At 33.0% G+C, this 23,501-nt stretch overlaps 1 protein-coding gene and 1 pseudogene across 1 annotated transcript; both read right to left on the reverse strand.

Moving 5' to 3' along the window:
• Nucleotides 1-273: 273 nt before the first annotated feature.
• Nucleotides 274-2,508, reverse strand: LOC112025546 (uncharacterized). Its single transcript, XM_024058215.2, has 4 exons — nt 1,865-2,508; nt 827-1,016; nt 589-722; nt 274-390 (listed from the first exon to the last, which is right to left on the reverse strand). Exons 1-4 carry the CDS (start codon nt 2,291-2,293, stop codon nt 274-276), a joined length of 870 nt encoding a protein of 289 aa, XP_023913983.2. The 5' UTR covers nt 2,294-2,508.
• Nucleotides 2,509-5,098: 2,590 nt separating this feature from the next.
• On the reverse strand, nt 5,099-22,710 carry LOC112025545 (uncharacterized; annotated as a pseudogene).
• Between the last annotated feature and the right edge of the window lie 791 nt (nt 22,711-23,501).

A 23,501-nucleotide genomic window follows, 5' to 3' on the forward strand; every position in this document is an offset into this window, starting at 1 on the left:
AAGTGATGAATGTATTATGGATAATGCAGGAGGCTAGTCGGAGCTGCTAATATAATTGTATAAGATGAATGTACCAACACACATAATTTTATGTGATGAATGTATTATGGATAATGCAGGAGGCTAATTGGAGCTGCTAATATAATTGTATAAGATGAACGTACCAAACATTGACCTTGGAAAAACAAAAATACGGTCCAATGACTCACCGTAAATTGTAATTTAAAGTTAACAAAGAAATGGGATATGGAGACAATGAAGAAGTCAGTATTATTACTTGCAAGTTTTGAATTTCTTGCTGAGTTCGGAAAGACCATTGGGTTTTGCTGCAACTCTATCAATCTCAGACCATGAACTCTTTACGGTTTCATAGCAGCTCCAACTAGCCTCCTGCATTATCCATAATACAAAGTCAGCTTCAAATTTTCAATTGTTACAAGTGAGGGAGGGGAGATTTGAACCATAGTTCTGTTTATTAAAGAGACCAGACTATGTCACTGAGCTATAAGCTTCGTGACACAAAGTTAACCCCTTACTAAATATAAGGTATGGTTCAAAGAAAATAGAGTATAAACTATTGATTTTAACCTGAAAGTCCTGGGTAACAATAACATAATATGAATTTGGTGGCACAAGGTCATCGAAGTAAAGAATGGGTGCTGAAGAGGCTAATGCCCCCATTGCAATATGTGGATACTTCAGGCGGAAATATGTTGCAAGTTCTGTTGAGAAAATAAAAAAAAAGTGCAAAACATTAGGAAGTGAGATTAATATATGAAGTTTATAGTTTGAGTCGGATTTAATTTCTAATATTCATAAGACTTACCTCCACTATAAGATCCTCCAGCTACTAAAACTGGAGAGGAGTCGGCTGATAAATTTTTCTTCAAGCTTACAATTAATTCTGCATAATCTGCTAGAGCTTGATTTGAGTTAAAGTAGCCGCGAATGGTAGCATTTTTCAATGCTCCTTCTCCTGTAAATCCATGTGGGATTGATTGTCCATAGAAGCGATGCTGCACGAAAAATAGTTAGGATGAACAACTTTAGAATATATTTCTTTCATAATGCCACTAGTGAATTTGTTCCAATAAAGGTTAAATAAAAAGGAAAACAATTTGAAGGTCAATAAATGAACAACGTTAAATTTCTATATAATTAATTAAATACCAACAGTAGTGGAATCATATATTTAATGTAGTGAACCTAGTGATTGAACCAAGTAAAGATAGAAATTCAATCTCTATGCTATATAGGCTTGTAGCAATCTTGTTATTCCCATAGCGAGTAAACATTGATCAGTAATTAACTTTTAAGAACATAATTTATTCTAAATCCAAGATTATCCAAGCTTGTTAAATATTTTAGCAATTATACTAACGCTTGTAACAGTATAGTCTCTTATTCTGAAGTAAGAAATTTGTGTTCGAGTTCCATCAACACACCATTATTGTATATTCATATCTTATAGTATGTATCAAAACAATATATTACAATTGGATATTCTAAGAGTCATTCTAGCAATCTTATTATTCTTGAAGCAATTTTAATTTCTCATAAATTTTATAAATATGTATAACTACTATATATATATATATATTCAATTCATTGCAGAACATTTTCTTATTCGGTATGCAAACAATGAGGTTATTTATTTATTTTCAATTCAAAATGTAGATATAAAGAGGTTTTTTTTTTTTATTTTTATTTTTTTTTTTTATGTGTCCATAATTTTCTTTGTTTTAGAGACATTAAGAAGCAAATCAATGAGGTCATTTATTTATTTTTAAGAAAGTTTATACACACACAAAACCATATATATCAAGTTTACCCAATTAATAATTAACAATATCTTTATACTCACCTCTGCATACACCTCCAAACCACCAAACCTGCGAGCATTATCAATCATGAATCCATAAGAACCAACATCATCGTCTGAAGTAGACTCCCCACCGAGATATACGAATATGGGAGCAGCCTTCTTCGCCCCACCCCAATGCGTAAAATTCACGATATATCTCTGCCGGAATGTGGTATAGCTTTCGGGCTGATAATTAAAGTGATCGAGCGGTTGGTCATAATAGAACGTTTGATAATCATTTTTTGAGCTAGTTGCAGTTAGAGATTGGCTGTGACTATTTTGTGCCCTATAGTTGTATCCTCGACGTCGTACACCAAGTCTTGGTCTCCCTGGTGGTAAAGCACAAGTGAACGTAATGAAGAGTAAAAGAATAAACAAACATGGAAGCCATAGAGTTGCCTGGAATGATCTTGGAGCTCTAATGGCCATGATACGTAGGAGAAATGCACACAGTTCTTGAATGGGAAACTCAGTATTATTTTTTAAATGGAAAAGAACTACTTTTATACAACTAAATTTCAGTTGGTCCCAACAAAATTGCAGTTTTTTTTTGTATTCAAAGTATGTTATCTATAATGATTCTTGACTTTGTCATGTTCTTGCAGTATTTATCTCTTTTCCATTTACAAACAAAAAGTAATGAAGGATTTCTATATTTGGTTCTAAAAGAAGTGCTGGCATTTTGCTTCGGTGTACTTATATTGTTATTAGTGGGCAAGAAAGCAATTCAATTGTGGGTTTATATTAAAACCAATAATATCCTGTCACCTATAATTGTTATGAAAATTTTGTAGATGTAACATTTTTCAAACTATTTAGATGAGTTTGGGATATGATTAGGTTTTTCAAATATAAATGGAAATGAGTTTGACATTTATTGTAATTCTTAAACTTTATACATAGAATTTGATAGGTAAAATATTTGAGAAATGCTATGTTCACAATATTGTTACAAGAAATCCTAAATGGTAGGTTATTATTTATATTGTTATTAGTGGGCAAGAAAGTAATTCAGTGGTGGATTTATCTTAAAACCAATAGTATACTACCATTTATAATTTGTTGTGAAATTTTGTAGATGTAGCATTTCTCAAATTATGTAGAGAGTTGTTTATAAAGATATTTTTCATCCCAAGCTCAACTCATTCTCATTGCTAAGTTTATATGGATAGTTTTATACACATACTTTTTCACATTACTCGACTAAACCCATCCAAGAGTTTAAATTTATGAAGTTCCTTTTATTGCTTTAATTTTGTAAAGTTATGATTTACAACTATGTTTTATGTTGGTTTTATTCCATGACAAAAGGTGTTGTAATTGCTTTAATTTTGTTCATTGTATTTTGTGGGATTTTATTGTATTGGATTTAGTATTAAGTTGGTGGAGACTTAAGCTTAAAAGAAGATTAGTGCATTTCGCGACTAGCTTGCAAGAAGTTCGCGAGAAGAGTTCCCACGAAAAGGACATGTGAGTAGCATATGACTGGAAGCTGAAGAGTCGTGCCAGACTGTTAATTTTGTGAGTATTTCATGGGTAAGGCCTTCCCATGAGATACTTACCCATGAAATACTCGCGAGACTCTCTGCCTCGAGGATTTTTAAGTGTGGCTTTCTTACCATTCACTCATACTATATATACCATTATTACCCACAAATGTAAAGGAGGCCATTCAGAGAGAAAAACCCTAGATAGGTTTTATACAATACACACACCCATTTTTTAGAGAGAGAGAGCTACTCATCTTTAGTGAGAAATTATTCTAGCATCTTCTCCTTCCCTTTTCCATTGACATACTTTGAGAGGAGATTTGTACTCAAATACAACCCACACATTTTCAGAGTGTAAAGAGTCTTTTGAACATGGGCAGCTTTGGGGATTTGCTAAAAGAGCTGGTGAGGCTTGACGGATGCAATCGGGAGCATTGCGGGATCCAGAAAATTAGATAAGACACGGTTCCGAGAAGCCTTGTTGGAGTAGGAGCTTAGAGGGCTTAGGTATATTGGGTAAATTAGGCTTGGAGAGTCTCTTGCTATTCGTGTATCACAGCTTATTGTCTAGTGGATCGATTTACCGCTTGGAGGCGGCAGAGAGGTTTTTCGTCAAGTTCTTTGGTTTCATCTTCGATAACACATCCCTGTGTTATCTTGTGTTTGCATCTCTTTCCCTTACTCTTGTGCTTTACTTTTATTGTTTGTTATTCATGTTTATGCACTAGAGTAGTATTGGTTGATTACGCTTCATTTACTCTTATTTCTGCACTTAGATAAGTTAGAGTAAAAGTAATCTAGCTGTAATTTTTAATTGGGGTCTAAACAAGCTCTTATGTTTTCACACGAATTTTGAGATTTCAAATTTAAATAAAGTGTAAAAATATAACTATATCTTTTTGAGAAACAAAAAATATAATTGTATTTTAAAAATTAAAAATATATAAATTAACTAAAATAATAAACTTGTCCAAATAAAATAATCAGCATTGAAAAAAAAAATACATTAATTTAAAGAACACAGATGTCTTCAAGTCTAAGAAAAAAGACACGAGTCAGCTTTGTCTTTGTGTCCGAATTCCAAGACTTAACAACAATGAAACATAAATAAATCGAAAAATAAGAACTAATAAGAAGAGCCACCAAGTAAGTAAATTGACCACCTCAATCAGGCGATTTCAGAAGCTTGAGAGTTATGAAATTCAAATATTAATACATATATATATATATATATCTATTTTTTTAATATTATAAGAGAAAAATTAATAGATGCCCTAATTACATTAATTTAATTAAAAATTTTTAGTACTCACTAGTCTCATTACACGCGCTCTGTATATGCAATGAGGCTATTTATTTATTTATTTTGAGTTTAATGTAATTTTTCAATATGAATTTATCTACGGTTAAGGAATTTTTAAGAAACTAAATTTAGGATTTGAAATGAAATAAACTGTTAGATTTAGTGTGTGCTAGTTTTTAGAAAAAAATGCATTAAACGTGAGTGAGATATATTTAAATGAGAAACTACTTTTTAGGAAAAAATTTCTCTAATAATTGTTGAATTTTTTTGAATTACAATTTTGTTGAATTATAATTTTAACCCATTTTTTATATATTTTTTTAAGAATAAGGATTATCTAATTAGATTCAAAGTATTTTGACATTTTTAAAGTCATAACTAATTTTTTGAATCCTCTTAATATATTGAAATAATATAAATTTAAATCTTGTCTTCATTATTTCATCAAAAAAAAAAAAAAAAAAACTTGTCTGCATTACAGTAGTCTACATTCTGCGGTTTGGCTTTGCGCTACACTAAAAGCCGAATCTTATTTTAGGTGTCAACTTCACAATTGATCCATGACTACACTTCTATCCAAACTTACGCAAATCTTCGTAGTACTTGTTAAACCACTGTTCTATTATCTTGGTTAGTTTTAGTCGCTGGTCGACCAACCAATCTGGGTCGTCTTCACTTGCAACCAATATATCAAGGCAATGAGAACCTGCAGAAATCAACTTTATATTAGTAAAGTTGTTCCTCAATAAAGGCCAGCAAATTAAAGATAATTATTTTGATATTTTTTGGGGTCACAAAAATTCAATGGAACTAATATGACAATGACAATCTCACTTCCATACACATTATTCCTTTCACATTTTAAATATGGACATCGCGTTTGAAATTGTGAATGTAATGTGTTTGGAGTGTATATTATGAATTTACCATTTTTTGTAGTCAAGGCAACTAGGGTGTCTGATATGTCTTCCAATATCCTGAAATAAGAATATATTAAATCATTCTAACTAAATAAAAGGATCAATATTTTTGCCCCCCCCCCCCCCCCACCAAAAAAAATCTAGATTATATATTTTAGAAAAGTTACCCTGCACTACTATATGGGTCACGGAGGCCATTGGTGAAGATGATGTTGCTACCAAACTTGTGGAGAACCCTTTTTATATGCTGCAATTTTACATTGAGAAAAAAAAAAAAAATCATGTACATCATTTTTAAATCACTTAGAGAGAGAGAGAGAGAGAGAGAGAGAATAGCCATACTTCACCACCATAATAAGTTGTGACCCAATGGGGCGCAGGTTCGACTCCAAATTTGTTCACGCAGTAGTCCTTATAATCTTTGTAATCATATGATATTTCAGGAAACATGGTTTCATTTGGGCCACATCCAATTACTGTTACCTCTTCATTACATGTCTACAAAGGCCAAGGAGAGAGGTCTAATCAAAATAAAGTTCTGTAATTGTTGAAGCTGTGTGAATTCCATAATTTAATTTTGTAAATTAAAATGACTATATAATTAAGAAAAAGAAAATTGATAAAAATTTCATATGCATTACCTGCCAGTCCCAACCATCCAGTATTTCTGATGAAAAGAATTCACCTAAATCATAGCACTTCTTACTTTCCCCGTAATAAGCAACAACTCCTGAGAAAATCGGCCAAGAATGTCGGTTCCATTAGCTCCTCCGTCAATACCTCTGCAGACAGTTTCCACTGGATAGTCTGGAGGACTGTCATATTGAGCCACGACTGAATACAGAGTGTTCAAGTAATCCGTTAACTCGGATGCCTTCTTCAATGGCCTAATGGGAAAAAAATGTTATAGGACAAAGAAAGAGCTATATAGTTGAAAGCTGTGTAAGATGAATGTACCAACATAATTGTATATTATGAATGTACCAACATACATAATTGTATGTGATGAATGTATTATGGATAATGCAGGAGGCTAGTTGGAGCTGCTAATATAATTGTATAAGATGAATGTACCAACATTTTCCTTGGAAAAACAAAAATACAGTCCAATGAGTCACCATACATTGTAATTTAAAGTTAACAAAGAAATGGGATATGGAGACAATGAAGAACTCAGTATTATTACTTGCAAGTTTTGAATTTCTTGCTGAGTTTGGAAAGACCATTGGGTTTTGCAGCAACTCTATCGATCTCAGACCATGAACTCTTTACGGTTTCATAGCAGCTCCGACTAGCCTCCTGCATTATCCGTAATACAAATTCAGCTTCAAATTTTTAATCATTACAAGTGAAGGAGGGGGATTTGAACCGTAGTTCTGTTTAAAAAAACACGACCAGACTGCGTCACTGAGCTATAGACTTTGTGAAAAAAAAAAAAAGTTAACTCCTTATTAAATATAAGGTATGGTTCAAAGTAAATAGGGTATAAACTATTGATTTTAACCTGAAAGTCCTGGGTAACAACAACATAATATGAATTTGGTGGCACAAGGCATCGAAGTAAAGAAANGGTTCAAAGTAAATAGGGTATAAACTATTGATTTTAACCTGAAAGTCCTGGGTAACAACAACAAATATGAATTTGGTGGCACAAGGTCATCGAAGTAAAGAATGGGTGCTGAAGAGGCAATGCCCCCATTGCAATATGTGGATACTTCAGGCGGAACCATGTGCAAGTTCTGTTGAGAAAAAAAAAAAAAGTGGAAAACATAGGAAGTGAGATTAATATATGAAGTTTATAGTTTGAGTTGGATTTAATTTTATATTCATAAGACTTACCTCCACTATAAGATCCTCCAGCTACTAAAACTGGAGAGGAGTCGGCTGATAAATTTTTCTTCAAGCTTACAATTAATTCTGCATAATCTGCTAGACTTGATTGAGTTAAAGTAGCCGCGAATGGTAGCATTTTTCAATGCTCCTTCTCTTGTAAATCCATGTGGGATTGATGTCCATAGAAGCGATGCTGCACGAAAAATAGTTAGGATGAACAACTTTAGAATATATTTCTTTCATGATGCCACCAGTTTGTTTCAATAAAGGTTAAACAAAAAGGAAAACAATTGAAGGTCAATAAATGAACAATGTTAAATTTTATATAATTAATTAATTACCAACAGTAGTGGAATCATATATTTAATGTAGTGAATCTAGTGATTGAACCAAGTAAAGATAGAAATTCAATCTCTATGCTATATAGGCTTGTAGCAATCTTGTTATTCCCATATCGAGTAAACATTGTTCAGTAATTAACTTTTAAGAACATAATTTATTCTAAATTCAAGATTATCCGAGCTTGTTGAATATTTTTGCAATTATATTAAGCTTGTACAGTATAATCTTTGTTCTGGAATAAGAAATTTGTGTTTGAGTTCCATCACCATTATTATATATTCATATCTTATGTAAGTATCAAAACAATATATTATACAATTGGATATTCTAAGAGTCATTCTAGCAATCTTATTATTCTTGAAGCAATTTTAATTTCTCATAAATTATATAAATATGTATAACTACATATATATATATATATATATATTTTTTTTTTCAATTCATACAGAACATTTTCTTATTCGGTATGCAAACACAAGGTTATTTATTTATTTTCAATTCAAAATGTAGATATAAAAAGGCTTTTTTTTTTTTTTTTTTTGTGATGTGGCCATAATTTTCTTTGTTTTAGAGACATTAAGAAGCAAATCAATGAGGTATTTATTTATTTTTAAGAAAGTTTATACACACACAAAACCATATTTATCAAGTTTACCCAATTAATAATTAACAATATGTTTATACTCACCTCTGCATACACCTCCAAACCACCAAACCTGCGAGCATTATCATCATGAATCCTTAAACCAACATCATGTCGAAGAGACTCCCCTCCGAGATATACGAATATGGGAGCAGCCTTCTTCGCGCCACCCCAATGGGTAAAATTCACGATATATCTTGCGGAATGTGGTATAGCTTTGGGCTGATAATTAAAGTGATCCAGCGGTTGGTCATAATAGAACGTTTGATAATCATTTTTGAGCTAGTTGCAGTTAGAGATTGGCTGTGACTATATTGTGCCCTTGGTTGTATCCTCGCGTCGACACCAAGCCTTGGTCTCCCTGGTGGTAAAGCACAAGTGAACGTAATGAAGAGTAAAAGAATAAACAAACATGGAAGCCATAGAGTTGCCTGGAATGATCTTGGAGCTCTAATGGCCATGATATGTAGGAGAAATGCAACAGTTCTTGAATGGGAAATCAGTATTATTTTTTAAATGGAAAAGAACTACTTTTATACAACTAAATTTCAGTTGGTCGCAACAAAATTGCAGTTTTTTTTGTATTCAAAGTATGTTATCTATAATGATTCTTGACTTTGTCATAGTACTTGAAGTATTTATCTCTTTTCCATTTACAAACAAAAATGTTAATGATAGGATTTCTTATATTGTGTATCTTTTATAATTGAAAAAATGATAATGATTGTTACATGTGCATTTTGCTTCGGTGTAACTTATAAAAAATAGTAATTTAGAAAATTATTTTTTCTTTTGTTGATATGGCTTGTCGTTATATTAGTTGTCATGTCAATTTGTAAATTATTTATAGTAAATTTGTAACAATTTTAGAATTTCTATTTATAATAGCAATCGCTTTTGTATATATATATGCAATAGGAATTTAATTTATAAATCTAAAGCTTTGGCAAAAAAGAAAAAAAAAAAAGAAAAAGAAAAAAAAACACAACCTAAAGGAGTATTGTAGTATGAATTGTATTATCACCACCTTGAAAAAAAGAAAAAGAAAACCAATAACATTTCACTCAAAATTTTTTTTTTAATGTTTCCAAAATAAATGTTCAAGGGTTTAAATTTGCTTTCATGGCTTAAAATGTATTATATTCCAATAATTTTATTTATTTATATATATATATATATTCTTTTTATCTCTCTTAAAATTTACATGCTTAGTATTTGCAGTGGGATTTTTATTTTTTTTATTTTTTTTATCACTACATGTTTTTTATATCTACTATTAAGGTACCTCTACCTTACAGCTCTACACACTCTCTAAACCACTCTCCCTTTGCACCTCTCTACACCTCTATATCCCTCTTTACACCTCTACACCCTACACCTCCACACCTTTCTACTTTTACACCTCAACAACTCTCTACCTCTACACCTCTCTATACCTCTTTAGCTCTCTATACCTCTCAGAGAGAGAGAGAAGAGAGAGAGAGAGAGAGAGAGAGAGAGAGAGAGAGAGAGAGAGAGAGAGAGAGAGAGAGAGAGAGAGAGAGAGAGAGAGAGAGAAAATGCAACTATAAAACAAATTTGTCATCAAAATTCCTAAGCTTGTTGGTTATAAAAAGGGGTAAAGAGAGAACATATTTATATCTAAAAAAAAGGGGATGGGGAAGATGAAAGGTTGGAGAAGATGATGAAATATTATACATGTAGATAATTGAAGTAAATGTTATTGTAATTGCTAAAATAATGATCTGATATAAAAGCAAAAGGAAAACACACACACACACATTTGTGTAAAAAAAAAAATATCGAAAGCTAAAAGTTAGGAGAATATTGTATACATTTTATTACTATGTGTACAATTTTAATTTTATATGTTGAGAAAGTGAAAAAAAAAAAAAAAAGAAGACTTGTAGGCTTCTTTCTAATTGTGATGTATTTAATTATGGTTCCAAAATAAGTTTTTTTAAAAATCTCAATAATATCTAATAGATAATTAGATTACACATATTTCAACAAATTACTTTTTTTAGAACAAAATACTTTTAGCTTTTGAAAATTAAATAACAAATTAGGAGAATAATCTTTAGAAGGGGAATGATTAGGAAAATAAATAGATAAATAACAAATTAAGAATTAGTGGTCATAAATAATAATAAATAATGATCTTAAATACCATACTAAATAAATGCATTTATTTCATTCAAAAGTTTAATTATAGATGCCACATGTCTAGTATTATGGCAAACACATTGAGATGTACAAATACTTTAGAATAATACTATGTTTGTTATATTTTCACAACAAATTTTAGATGCATAAGCGAAGTTGGGGGGGCCATGGCCCCTGGCTTTTTGAAAAATTTCAGTTATAAAATATAGACTAACAAAAATGATATATTATATGTAAATTGAATAACTAGCCCCCCTAGAATTTTTAGGAAAAATGTATTATTGGTTTAGTCTCCGAGTAAAATTTGAGTTTAAAAAATCAATTGATACAAGGCAGCAAAAAAAAAAAAGAAAAAAAGAAAAAAAGAAAAAAAGAAAAAAAGAAAAAGCATCAATTAACCTATCTTTGGACGGTTTGACCCATTAGTAGACATGGCAAAACGGGTCAAAATTTTCTAACCCGACTCAATTGACCCAACTTGACCCACCCATTTTGCCACATCTACCAACGTTGAGTAGATTGAGATTGAGGTGTAATTCTTATAAAAGATTTACTTATTCTTCTTTACTTAATATGTTATGTACTCTATTATAGTTTGTCATTCTTTACTTGCCACCTTCATTTTCTCTTCCTAATTTAAACAGATTGAAAATTATACCAAGATTAGCTTCTAGATAGTTGGAACAAGAGTTGCACCAAATTTGGGTATCAAGTATTTAGTGGGAATTGGTAAGTGGTAATAGTATCACCAGTGAGAATCTAATTACAATTAAGGAACTCATAAACAATTGACAGATTGCATTTATTTCAAAAAAAAAATTGTTTGAAAAATACGGGTCAACTCGACCTGACTTGCAACCCGATTGACCCAACCCGAACCTGAACCTGACCTGCCCATTTTGCCACGTCTACCCATTAGATCTTCTACTCCAATAAATCCCCTTACGCTGTCGTTGTCTCACTTTCGTCGGATTCTCTCTGCTCCAATTTAGCTTCCAATTAATGACCGGCAATCATTATAATTTATATCCATTATTCTTATTATTTGTTTTATATCTAAATTAGCGGCTTTTTATAGCTTACACCTTTCTATTCTACTATTTATGTTGTATTTTTATATTATATTTAAATGGTTTACCATTGTTGATGCTCATTTTGGAAGCCTAGTAGCAGGAAGAAGCCTAACAATATGGGCAAAGTAGAGTTAATGGATTAACAGAAAAACCATTAAATCTGAATGGCAGGAACAATGGATTATAGGCCCATAAAGTAAATAAATAAGCATTGAAGAAAGCAAATGGGCCTAAAGGAGCTCAGAGAGAGAAGTAGTAAACCCATGGACATTATGTGATGTAGAAAAATAAGAATGGGCCACAGCAAGTTCGAGGTAATAAAGTAAGGAAGTAAGGGGTTGATGGAAAGCCCATGAGCCCCAAGGATGAAGGATAAGGTAATTGGACTAGAAAAGCCCAAAAGAGTTAGTAAAAGCTCATGTGAATGCAGAATTAAAAAATGGGCCAAGGGTGCCCAAGAAAAGCAAATGGACCAAGGATGCCCAAGAAAAAAGAAATAGGACAAAGGAGCCCACAAGCAATGTAATGGGTTAGGAAAGTCTGAAGTGGCATGAGTATAAGTCGAATGACCATACTAAGTCATTGAGAGAAGAACAGGCGGCAGACCCAGCAAGCCCAGGTTAAATAACACCACGGTAGGAAGAGCAGAGTGGTATGGCAGGAATGGCAACAAGACCATGGAAGGAGCAAAAAATAGACTAAAGAGGGGAAAACTCACAATCAAATAATGCCCGGCCCTTGAAAGGAGCAAGCCAATAAAGGAGGGAAAATCAGAAAATAGTTCACACCATAAGAGTTCAAGGATGAGCGGCAGAATGCATAGATGAACCTTCAGACCATGGTAAACACATGAGCAATAAACAAGCTTTCAACATACACAGGAAGTGGAGCACGCGCAAGGCTGAGGCACTACCAACCTGTACCCAACCAATACAGGAGTGGTGGCTCATGGGTCAGAGGTAAGAGAGGATATGGTCTGGCGGTGGGGAGAAGGGAAAGCCTATTCTGGGTTCCCGCTCATATTCTTTTAGGGGTGATGTCCTATTGGGATGACATACCATCCAAAAAAAGGATAAGTTGAAACCACTAGGTGCATGCCATGAGAGATAGCAAGAGAGAATACCCACACTATGGTGGATAAGAATGCCACAGTGAGCAAGCAAACAAAATAGTCTTCTTTTTTTGGTAATGGGGAGTGGCACAGTCAGTACAGGTAAGTGGTGGTGGCTGGACAGCTGACAAACTAGTGGATGGTTGGGAGGAACGCCCTAAACCAAACAAAAGTGGTTAAAGGCTAAAATGGTAAAATCAGTCATGGTCGATAGTATATAAAGGGTCCTTGCTGTGCACAGTAGCATCATCACAATCATAGTAACCTCTAGAAGAGAATCACAGTACCACCGTCACCATAACACCACACGAGCAAGCATTAAGAAAGAAAGAAAAGAGCGGTAAAGAATCAAAGTAACAAAACGGAGAGAAAAGAGAACGAAAAGAAATAGGGAGTGTAGAATGGCAGGCATGCACTAATATGCTAATCCATTCTCTTTCTTTAAAGGCCTACCCTCTGTTGAGGATAAAGAACTCATTTGGGCATAAGCCATTCAGGCCTATTCCCTCAAAGTGGATAATTTCTACAGCAGGATCATCTTGTGAGGTTACCTACATTGAGGAAGTGGTTCCCTCCTTGGCCCTAGCCCCGTAATACAATTGAACGCAGCAAACTGATCTTTCATTCTTTGATTTTACCACTTATTGCTACTATTTCTTATTTCGTCTTTGCAACTTCACCCATAATGTGTTCTTTTTCTCTATTTTAATTTAGGACCCCTTGCTTGTTTCGCCTAACAGTAACATATTTCTTTTACCATTGTTTTATTGCATTTATTTGCTATAATTCTTCTGTAGCAACTTTGTCTGCCATGGGCATGTGACTAAGGTTTCGACAAACGGAGCATAGTTTGAGCACAAGCCGGACCAAGGTGAGTTGCAATTGGACCGGTTCCAACTCTTTTATCTAGAACACTTGGGCCCAGTGCAGTAGGAGGCAATCCAACCCAAAATCACAAAAGGCCCACCACAATTGTTTACCAGTTGGTTGAGTTTTTTCTTGATAATGATTTTTGTAATTAAATTATGTTATTTTTTTTAGAAAAAATTATATTATTGATATATGTTTGTTTATTATATATTTATATTAGTAGTATGTGTGATTAGTTTTAAAGTGAGTAATTTAATGGGAGAAACCATCCACAGATGATGCATAATAATTTAGTACCATGAAAGAACATAAACCATAACTTTGTTGAGTTAAAGTTAATTTATACAATAATATTTTTTATTTATTTAAGAATTTTTTATATTTAGCTTGATCCCCTTAGAATAAATTCCTGAGTCCCCTAATACCTAGACAACAAGTTGTTTGTTGTTTTAAACTAGGTTTACCATTGGTGCTAGTAAAGACATTGTTCCCAAACATTTTTTACATATTTTTTTTATTTATATAGAAACATTTATTATATTGGTAATTTGATATTGCTTCGTCTTTTGAATGTTATTATATATATAAAAAGTGAACCTCTAACTTAAAGCAATCTAAGTGATTATTTGGAAACAACTTATTTAGTTGAAACTGAAAATTTTTTGCTGAAAATACTGAAGATAAAGCTAAAAGGTAGTTGAAATTGTACAGTAGGGCTCATGAATAATACCAAAAAGTGCAATGAAACCCATGAATAGTACCAAAAATAAGCTGAATAGTGGCAAAAATAAGCTAAATAGTAAAAAATGCTGACTTTTTAAGCCATTGGCAAACACAACGTAAGAGGCTTTCATCCAATGGAAAATTCAATGCTAATATATATTTTTTGAAACCAATACTACTTTGAATTTATTTTCATTTATTTTTTTAACTTTTTTTTTGAGAGATAGTTTTTGATGATGATTGCTTTTTATCATAAACCAAAATGTCAATTGGTTTTTGGTGAAGGTGATGATCAAACCAATGACCTCTTATTTGACGTTAATAGACCTTATTAGTTGAGCTCATTAAAACCTAAAAGAAGGGTAGAGAGACCAAAATATTTGAAGAAATGAAGAAAACGAGTCAATGGACCACAGGCGCTCTCTTAGGTTTTGGCTTCAACCATAGATTATTAACCTATTTGTGTCCCTAGACTAGTTCTCTCTCGTGTAACAGATTTAGCCTACATTATTACCTGTTTTCCTGTCCATCTATGTAGGCTAAACCCAACCTCTTTGTGAGTTAGGTGGACTTTTGGACTCTTTGCTTTTGGTTGTATTTTTGTTTTTTCTTTGTGAGACGTTTGGCTTGCTATACTCTTTCCTTTTGGTTATTGAATGTTTATTTGGTATAAAAAAAAAAAAAAAATCTATTTACTAGTTTCTCTCATTTTTTTTTATTTGAAAATTTTAAGATAGGATAGAATTCCAACTTATAGCTAGTGTCTGCTATACAATGATTGCTCTTATTATTAGGTTGAGACACCAGTTGATTTTTTATTTAAACGGGATTTGAAACTTAAGGGCCCGTTTAGTAAGAGATTTCTAATAACGTTGTTTGTATTTTTTGAAAATACGTGTGGGTGAAAATACGTATAATGTTATTTAAACACTGAAAAATATTGTTTAAATAATCGTAACAAACGTACCCTAAATCTCTTGGGGTATGATAAAAGACTTTTCTAATTAAACTAACTAAAACCTATTACTAGTCAGTTCTTTTTTTTGAGAAAGAGAGAGACATAATACGCCCTTTTTTTTTATACTCTAAGCACACATTTAAATCTTGTCTTCATTGGTTTCTCAAAAAAAAAAAAAAAATCAAAAAATCTTGTCTTCATTACACAAGTCTGTAATGCTGCGGTTAATCTTTGGTCCACACTAAAAGCAGAATCTGATTTTTTGTGTCAACTTCATAATTCATATGAATACCATTATGTGTGAACTTCTATGCAAACCTACGCAAATCATTGTAGTACTTGTGAAACCACCATTTGATTACCTTGAGTGTTTTATTTCGTTGTGCGGTAAGCCACTTTGGGTCGTCTGCCGTTGCAGGCACTATGTCAAGGCAATGAGACCCCGCAGAAATCAACTTTAAACTAGTAAACTTGTTCCTCAATAAAGGCCAGTGATATTTTTTTGGGGTCCAACAGTTCAATGGAACTGTTAATATCACATTCATTTTTGTATATTATCCCTTTCACATTTTAAATGTGGACATCGAATGTGAAATTGTGGACTCAATGCGTTTAGATAGTACATTAATAAGTGTGGAAATATTTATTGCATAAATTATTATGAATTACCTTCTTTCGTATACACGGCAAGTATGGTGTCTGATATGTTTTCCAACACCCTGAAATAAGCACATATTAGATCATTATTAGACAACTAAATACCAAATATGACAAAATATCATAAAAGGATAAATATTTTTGCAAAAAACAAAAATTCTAGATTATATATTTTTGAAAAGTTACCCTGAATTACTATAAGGGTCACGGTGACCATTGGTGAAGATGATGTTGCTCCCAAATCTCTTGAGAATCATTTTTATATGCTGCAATTTTACATTGAGAAACAAAAGAAATCATGTCCATTATTTTTACATCACTTACACACACAGACAAACAGAGAGAGAGAGAGAGAGTAGCCATACTTGACCACCATAATAAGTTGTGGCCCAATAGGGCCTAGGTTCGACTCCAAATTTCTTCATGCAGGAGTCCTTATATTCATTGTAATCAAATGGTGATGCTTGAAATATGGTTTCATTGCCTCTCCCAAACGGCGAGACCAATTCACTACATGTCTACAAAGGCCAAGAAGAGGTTTAATTAGAATAAAGTTTGGAAATATTTGTATCTGTGAATTCCATAATTTTGTAAATGAAATTGATTAAATTAGAAAAAGGAAATTAATAAATGCATGTGCATTACCTGCCAATCCCAAGCACTCAGTTTATCTGTTGAAAAGAAATCATTTAAATCATAACACTTTCTACTTTCCCCGTAATAAGCAATAACTCAGGAGAAAATTCGGCCAAGAATGTCGGTTCCATTAGCTCCTCCGTCGATACCATTGCAGACAGTAGTCACTGGATAGTCTGGAGGACTATCATATTGAGCCACGACTGGATACAAATATTCTAAGTAATCCTTTAATTCAGATGCCTTCTTGATTGGCCTAATGTTAAAAAAATGTTATATGACAAGGAAAGAGAAATATAGTTGAGAACTACGTGTAAATTAATCATGAATGTACTAACATTTTCCTTGGAAAAACAAAAATATAGTCCAAGCAATCACCATAAATTGTAATTTAAGGTTAACAAAGAAATGGGATATATGAAGACAAATGAAGAACTTATAGTATTATTACTTGCAAGTTTTGAATTTCTTGCTGAGTTCGGAAAGACCATTGGGTTTAGCAGCTACTCTATCGATCTCAGACCAGGAACGCTTCACGGTATCATAGCACCTCCAACTAACCTCCTGCAATATCCATAAAGGAGACCAGATTATGATACTGAGCTAGAAGTTTCTTAGCACAAAATATAAGGTCTGGTTCAAAGTATAAACTATTGATTTTAACCTGAAAGTCCTTGGTAACAACGACATCATATGAATTTTGTGGCACAATGTCATCAAAGTAAAGAATGGGTGCTGACCCCATTGCAATATGAGGATACTTTAGGCGGAACCATGCTGCAAGCACTGTTGGACAAATAAAAAAGTGGAGAACATTAATATATATATATATATTTTGATGGTGAAACTTGAAAAAATATCATTCCAACCTGAAATTGAATTACAACAGAGGTAGGACACAAGGCAGAAAAACATCAAGAGAAATTATATCAAATCATCCCTAAGAATCTGCTGAATGAAGAGGACCCCCCCCCCCCCCCCCCCTAACACCCTTCCTTACCCTTCCATATCTGAGTTTGGCCCGAGAGTTTTGCATCTTTGGCTAACACATGAGCAGCTCTGGGAAAACATTAAGGGTACGTTTGATACTCTGTAATAGCTTCTGTAATGGAATAGTTATTCATGTGTAATATTAATTCAGTTATTTAGTTGCATCTTTATTACATGAATTAGTTATTATATTTGAATAATTATTCTTTAAATTGAAGAATAGTCATTCCTCTTTAAAATAGATGTAATAGCTACTTCTTAGTGCATATAATAAGTTTTAAAATTAATATATTTCTAAAAATATAAAGTTTCCTTATACATCATCTTTTACAACCTTTCCATATGTAACAACCAAACTTATGAATAGTAATAATTATTCCATTACAATGTCTTCTATTCTTAGTAATAAAGATTATTATTCCTAATGTAATTTACATTCAGTATACCAAACGTACTCTAATATATGAAGTTTAGTTTGAGTGAAATTTAATTTCCAATATTCATAAGACTCACTTCCACCGTAAGATCCTCCAACGACTATAACTGGAGAGGAATCAGCTGACAAATTTTTCTTCAAGTTAATAATTATTTCTGCATAATCTCCGATAGCTTGAGCTGAGTTTAAGTACCCACGAATGGTAGCATTTTCCAATGATTCCTCTCTTGTAAGTCCATGTGGGATAGATTTACCATAGTAGCGATGCTGCAAGAAAAATAGTTATGAATCACAACTTTAGATTAATACAGTTCCATGATGGGATTGCCATAAGTGAATTTGTTCAAATAAAGAAAATAAATGTTTGAAGGTCATTGAAGGCACAATGTAATGATTTCTATATAATTAAATAATTATCAACAGAAGTGGAATCATATATTTAATGCAGTGAATATAGTGATTGAAGTAAGTAAAAATAGAAGTTCAATCTCTTGGAAAGTCTCACAAGATTTCTGACATTTTGCATGATTCCTCTTCTTTTTTTTATTTTTATTTTTGGTGGTTTTTTCATTTGCATAATTCTTACGATTATATTTTTATCTGTAATATTTTAGGAGTGGTTTTAGGCTTCTAGCAATCTTGTTATTCTCATAGAGATTCTTTATTATAAGTATTTAACTATTTATACACACATATACAAAGCCATATGAATCTTTATACCTATTTAATTAAGAAAGGTCTTGTAACAGATGCCTTTAAGGGAATTATTAATGGGTCATTATAATAAAATTTTGAAAGCTCGAACATGTGTTGAAAACACAAGAGCAATTTAGACCCTCCAATTAAAGTTACGGCTCGATAGATTTTACATTAACTTAATACTAAGTGTGGAATAGTGTAAACGTGAGCGGATGAATACAAAGCTACTCTAATCCATAAACTAAGCAACACAGCAGTATAATGGAATATAAAAGAGTAGGGAAGAGAGATGCAAACACAGAAAACACTGAGACGTGTTTTCGAAGAGGAAACCGAAGAATTCGACGAAAAACCTCTTCACCGCCCTCCAAGTAGAAATCGATCCACTAGATAATCAGTTGGGATACATGGGTTAGCAAGAGACCCTCCAAGCCTAATCTACCCGATGTACTTAAGCCCTCCAAGCTCCTACTCCAACAAGGCTTCTCGGAACCATGTCTTGTCCTAGTTCTTCGGATCCCGCAACAAGCTCCATGTTGCATCTGCCATCCTTGGCTTCTTCTAATGCTTCCCAGTAGCTCTAAAACACTCTCTACACTCTGAATATGTGTGGGTTGTGTTTGGGTACAAATCTCCTCTCAAGGTATGATAATGGGAGAGGGATGGAGAAGAGGCTACAGTGATTTCTCACTAAGGATGAGTAGCTATCTCTCAAAAGATGGGTGTGTGTGTTTTAGAAAATCTCTCTAGGGTTTTTCTCTCTAAATAGCCTCACCAACATTTGTGGGTAATGTGGGTATAAATAGTGTAGGCACAGAAGGTGTGAATCAGATTGGATAGGCTGGTAGAACAGAATGCCTTGCGGGTGTCTCGCAGAAAGGTCTTATCCGCGAGATACTCGCGAGACACAACTGTCTCCACCTAGCCTGACTCTTCGCATTCCAGCATATGCAGGACACATGTTTCACTTCGCGGGAAGCTAGGTCGCGACATACCCGCGAGAATCCTTCAGCCTCAAAATGCTTGAGTCTTCACACTCTCTCTCTCTATCACACAACCCTTACAACAAATCCCACAATAGATACAGGGTATAAACGATTGATAATAATTACAACCAAATTTGGTACGGAATAAAAGCCAACAAAATACATAGTTGTAAATAACAACTTTACAATCTCCCCCTTTGGCTATTCCGTGACAAAATCTTAAAACAGACTCTAGACTTAAACGTGAGTTTGGGAACAAAGGCAAAACTCACTCACACCTAATTCTAGATTCTAATAAGCTCTTAAAACATATGAACAAGTATCTCTTGAAACACAACAACACAATAACATCATTGTATGCAGAAAAAACTTGAAAAGCATATGGAACAATAATAGCATGATCAAGCAAAATGAAATAGAAACAATAGATCATGGCAAGGTCAAACAAGCAATCACTATACAAAAGCGATCACTATGCTCATTCACACAAGGAATGAACTTCCGGACATGCAAGATGATAAGCTCATTTGAAGAGTAACATTTGCAAATCCAACACTCAACTAATGCGAAATACACGAAGTATTTGCATCTAGGAACAATCCTACAAGGGCACAAGAGTGTTGTACTGAAGTAAAATGTATAACATTAAACATCAAGTACACAAACAAAAAGGCTGCATAAGCAAGGCATTGCATATGCATGGCACAAACCATAACAGCCTACAAGCATGCAATGAAACAAACCCTTAAAGCTTACAAAAGCAACATGAGTACATGAATATAAGTACTTCCCTATCATATCACTCCCCTTATCATGAATCATAGGAGCTGTGATGAACTTGGAACATATATATTTGTAACCTGAAACACTTGCACAAAACACATTAGACCATTAAGGTAAATCAGGTGATAAAACGACAAGTATAATGTAACAAGTAAAATGCGATCAAGTAAACATGTTGTGAAACATATAAGCAACTTGATCAAACACATGACAGTCATATGGAAATGACAAAAATGATCGTATAGCAAAGCAAATGATCATCCGAACATGTAACCAATAAAGCACAATAGCATAAGAGTAAAAGCATGTCCAACACATAAGCACAATGTAAAAAGAGCAATAAAGCATATCAAAGCACCATAAAGTAACGAGAAAACAAGCATAAAGTAAATCAAGGTTTTCTCAAAAAATGTCTTCTCCCCCTTAGTATATGCATGTCCCCTATGGTTTTCTCCTCTTACGAATGTGCATAAGGTAGAATTTCTCCCTCTAAGAGTGTGCACATGAGTCATATAGAAATGACGAAACACACCGGTATACTCTCCGGTATATTCTCCCCATTTTTGTCACGAATAGACAAATGAATCAAGAGGAAGGAGGGAAAGAAGAAAATATGAAGATGATGCATGAGGGATGTAAGATGAATGAGAAAATGAAGCCCAATGAGAAAATGAAGCCCAAACATAAGACAAAAACATTTTTTTAAAAAAAAAAAATGCTATAAAGCATAAAGAACATGACATGCTAAGGATGATGGAACATGATATGGACCTAGGCATGATATAGACACAAGAACATGTTAAATGTGTTAAAAGGTCTAACAAGACTTAACTAGCATGAGTGAATGCAAAAACATGTCAAGTGTTCAAGTGTGTGCAGCAAAGGTGCAACTAATGTGCATCTAGTGTGCATGTGAGATGCATGACCAATGCATGAGCAAGGCACTCAAGGGGCAAAGTGTACAAAACACACCACCAAAGATCAAAACATGAATAATTATGGTGATCCCCAAAATTTGGTACTCATCGGAGTCCAAAACAACGAGAAAATGCCATTTGGGCATTTTATCAAACACTTGGAGTGCACACACTACACATGTATGATAAACAATGCAAGAACATATGAAAATCTTGCCTAAATATTCCAACCTGAAATTGAATTACAACAGAGGTAGGACACAAGGCAGAAAAACATCAAGAGAAATTATATCAAATCATCCCTAAGAATCTGCTGAATGAAGAGGAGGGGGGGGGGGGGGGTAACACCCTTCCTTACCCTTCCATATCTGAGTTTGGCCCGAGAGTTTTGCATCTTTGGCTAACACATGAGCAGCTCTGGGAAAACATTAAGGGTACGTTTGATACTCTGTAATAGCTTCTGTAATGGAATAGTTATTCATGTGTAATATTAATTCAGTTATTTAGTTGCATCTTTATTACATGAATTAGTTATTATATTTGAATAATTATTCTTTAAATTGAAGAATAGTCATTCCTCTTTAAAATAGATGTAATAGCTACTTCTTAGTGCATATAATAAGTTTTAAAATTAATATATTTCTAAAAATATAAAGTTTCCTTATACATCATCTTTTACAACCTTTCCATATGTAACAACCAAACTTATGAATAGTAATAATTATTCCATTACAATGTCTTCTATTCTTAGTAATAAAGATTATTATTCCTAATGTAATTTACATTCAGTATACCAAACGTACTCTAATATATGAAGTTTAGTTTGAGTGAAATTTAATTTCCAATATTCATAAGACTCACTTCCACCGTAAGATCCTCCAACGACTATAACTGGAGAGGAATCAGCTGACAAATTTTTCTTCAAGTTAATAATTATTTCTGCATAATCTCCGATAGCTTGAGCTGAGTTTAAGTACCCACGAATGGTAGCATTTTCCAATGATTCCTCTCTTGTAAGTCCATGTGGGATAGATTTACCATAGTAGCGATGCTGCAAGAAAAATAGTTATGAATCACAACTTTAGATTAATACAGTTCCATGATGGGATTGCCATAAGTGAATTTGTTCAAATAAAGAAAATAAATGTTTGAAGGTCATTGAAGGCACAATGTAATGATTTCTATATAATTAAATAATTATCAACAGAAGTGGAATCATATATTTAATGCAGTGAATATAGTGATTGAAGTAAGTAAAAATAGAAGTTCAATCTCTTGGAAAGTCTCACAAGATTTCTGACATTTTGCATGATTCCTCTTCTTTTTTTTATTTTTATTTTTGGTGGTTTTTTCATTTGCATAATTCTTACGATTATATTTTTATCTGTAATATTTTAGGAGTGGTTTTAGGCTTCTAGCAATCTTGTTATTCTCATAGAGATTCTTTATTATAAGTATTTAACTATTTATACACACATATACAAAGCCATATGAATCTTTATACCTATTTAATTAAGAAAGGTCTTGTAACAGATGCCTTTAAGGGAATTATTAATGGGTCATTATAATAAAATTTTGAAAGCTCGAACATGTGTTGAAAACACAAGAGCAATTTAGACCCTCCAATTAAAGTTACGGCTCGATAGATTTTACATTAACTTAATACTAAGTGTGAATAGTGTAAACGTGAGCGGATGAATACAAAGCTACTCTAATCCATAAACTAAGCAACACAGCAGTATAATGGAATATAAAAGAGTAGGGAAGAGAGATGCAAACACAGAAAACACTGAGACGTGTTTTCGAAGAGGAAACCGAAGAATTCGACGAAAAACCTCTTCACCGCCCTCCAAGTAGAAATCGATCCACTAGATAATCAGTTGGGATACATGTCTTTCCATTTGGTTATTGAATGTTTATCTGGTAAAAAAAAAAAAAAACCTATTTACTAGTCTCTCTTTTTTTTTTTTTTTTTGAAAATTTTAAGATAGGATAGAATTCCTACTTATAGCTAGCGTCTACTATATAATGATTGCTTTTATCATTAGGTTAAGACACCAATTGATTTTTTATTTAAACGGGATTTGAAACTTAAGAGCTC

Source organism: Quercus suber, unplaced genomic scaffold (assembly GCF_002906115.3).
Source record: "Quercus suber isolate HL8 unplaced genomic scaffold, Cork oak 2.0 scaffold_483, whole genome shotgun sequence".
Classification (NCBI taxonomy): domain Eukaryota; kingdom Viridiplantae; phylum Streptophyta; class Magnoliopsida; order Fagales; family Fagaceae; genus Quercus; species Quercus suber.

Excerpts from the sequence above, each read along its gene's own strand:
- LOC112025546 (XM_024058215.2), bottom strand. The coding sequence starts at position 2,293 with ATGGCCATTAGAGCTCCAAGATCATTCCAGGCAACTCTATGGCTTCCA. Across the intron at positions 723-826 it reads TGGAGGATCTTATAGTGGAG|AACTTGCAACATATTTCCGC; the intron begins GTAAGTCTTATG and ends TTTTCTCAACAG. Across the intron at positions 391-588 it reads TTGTTACCCAGGACTTTCAG|GAGGCTAGTTGGAGCTGCTA; the intron begins GTTAAAATCAAT and ends TGGATAATGCAG.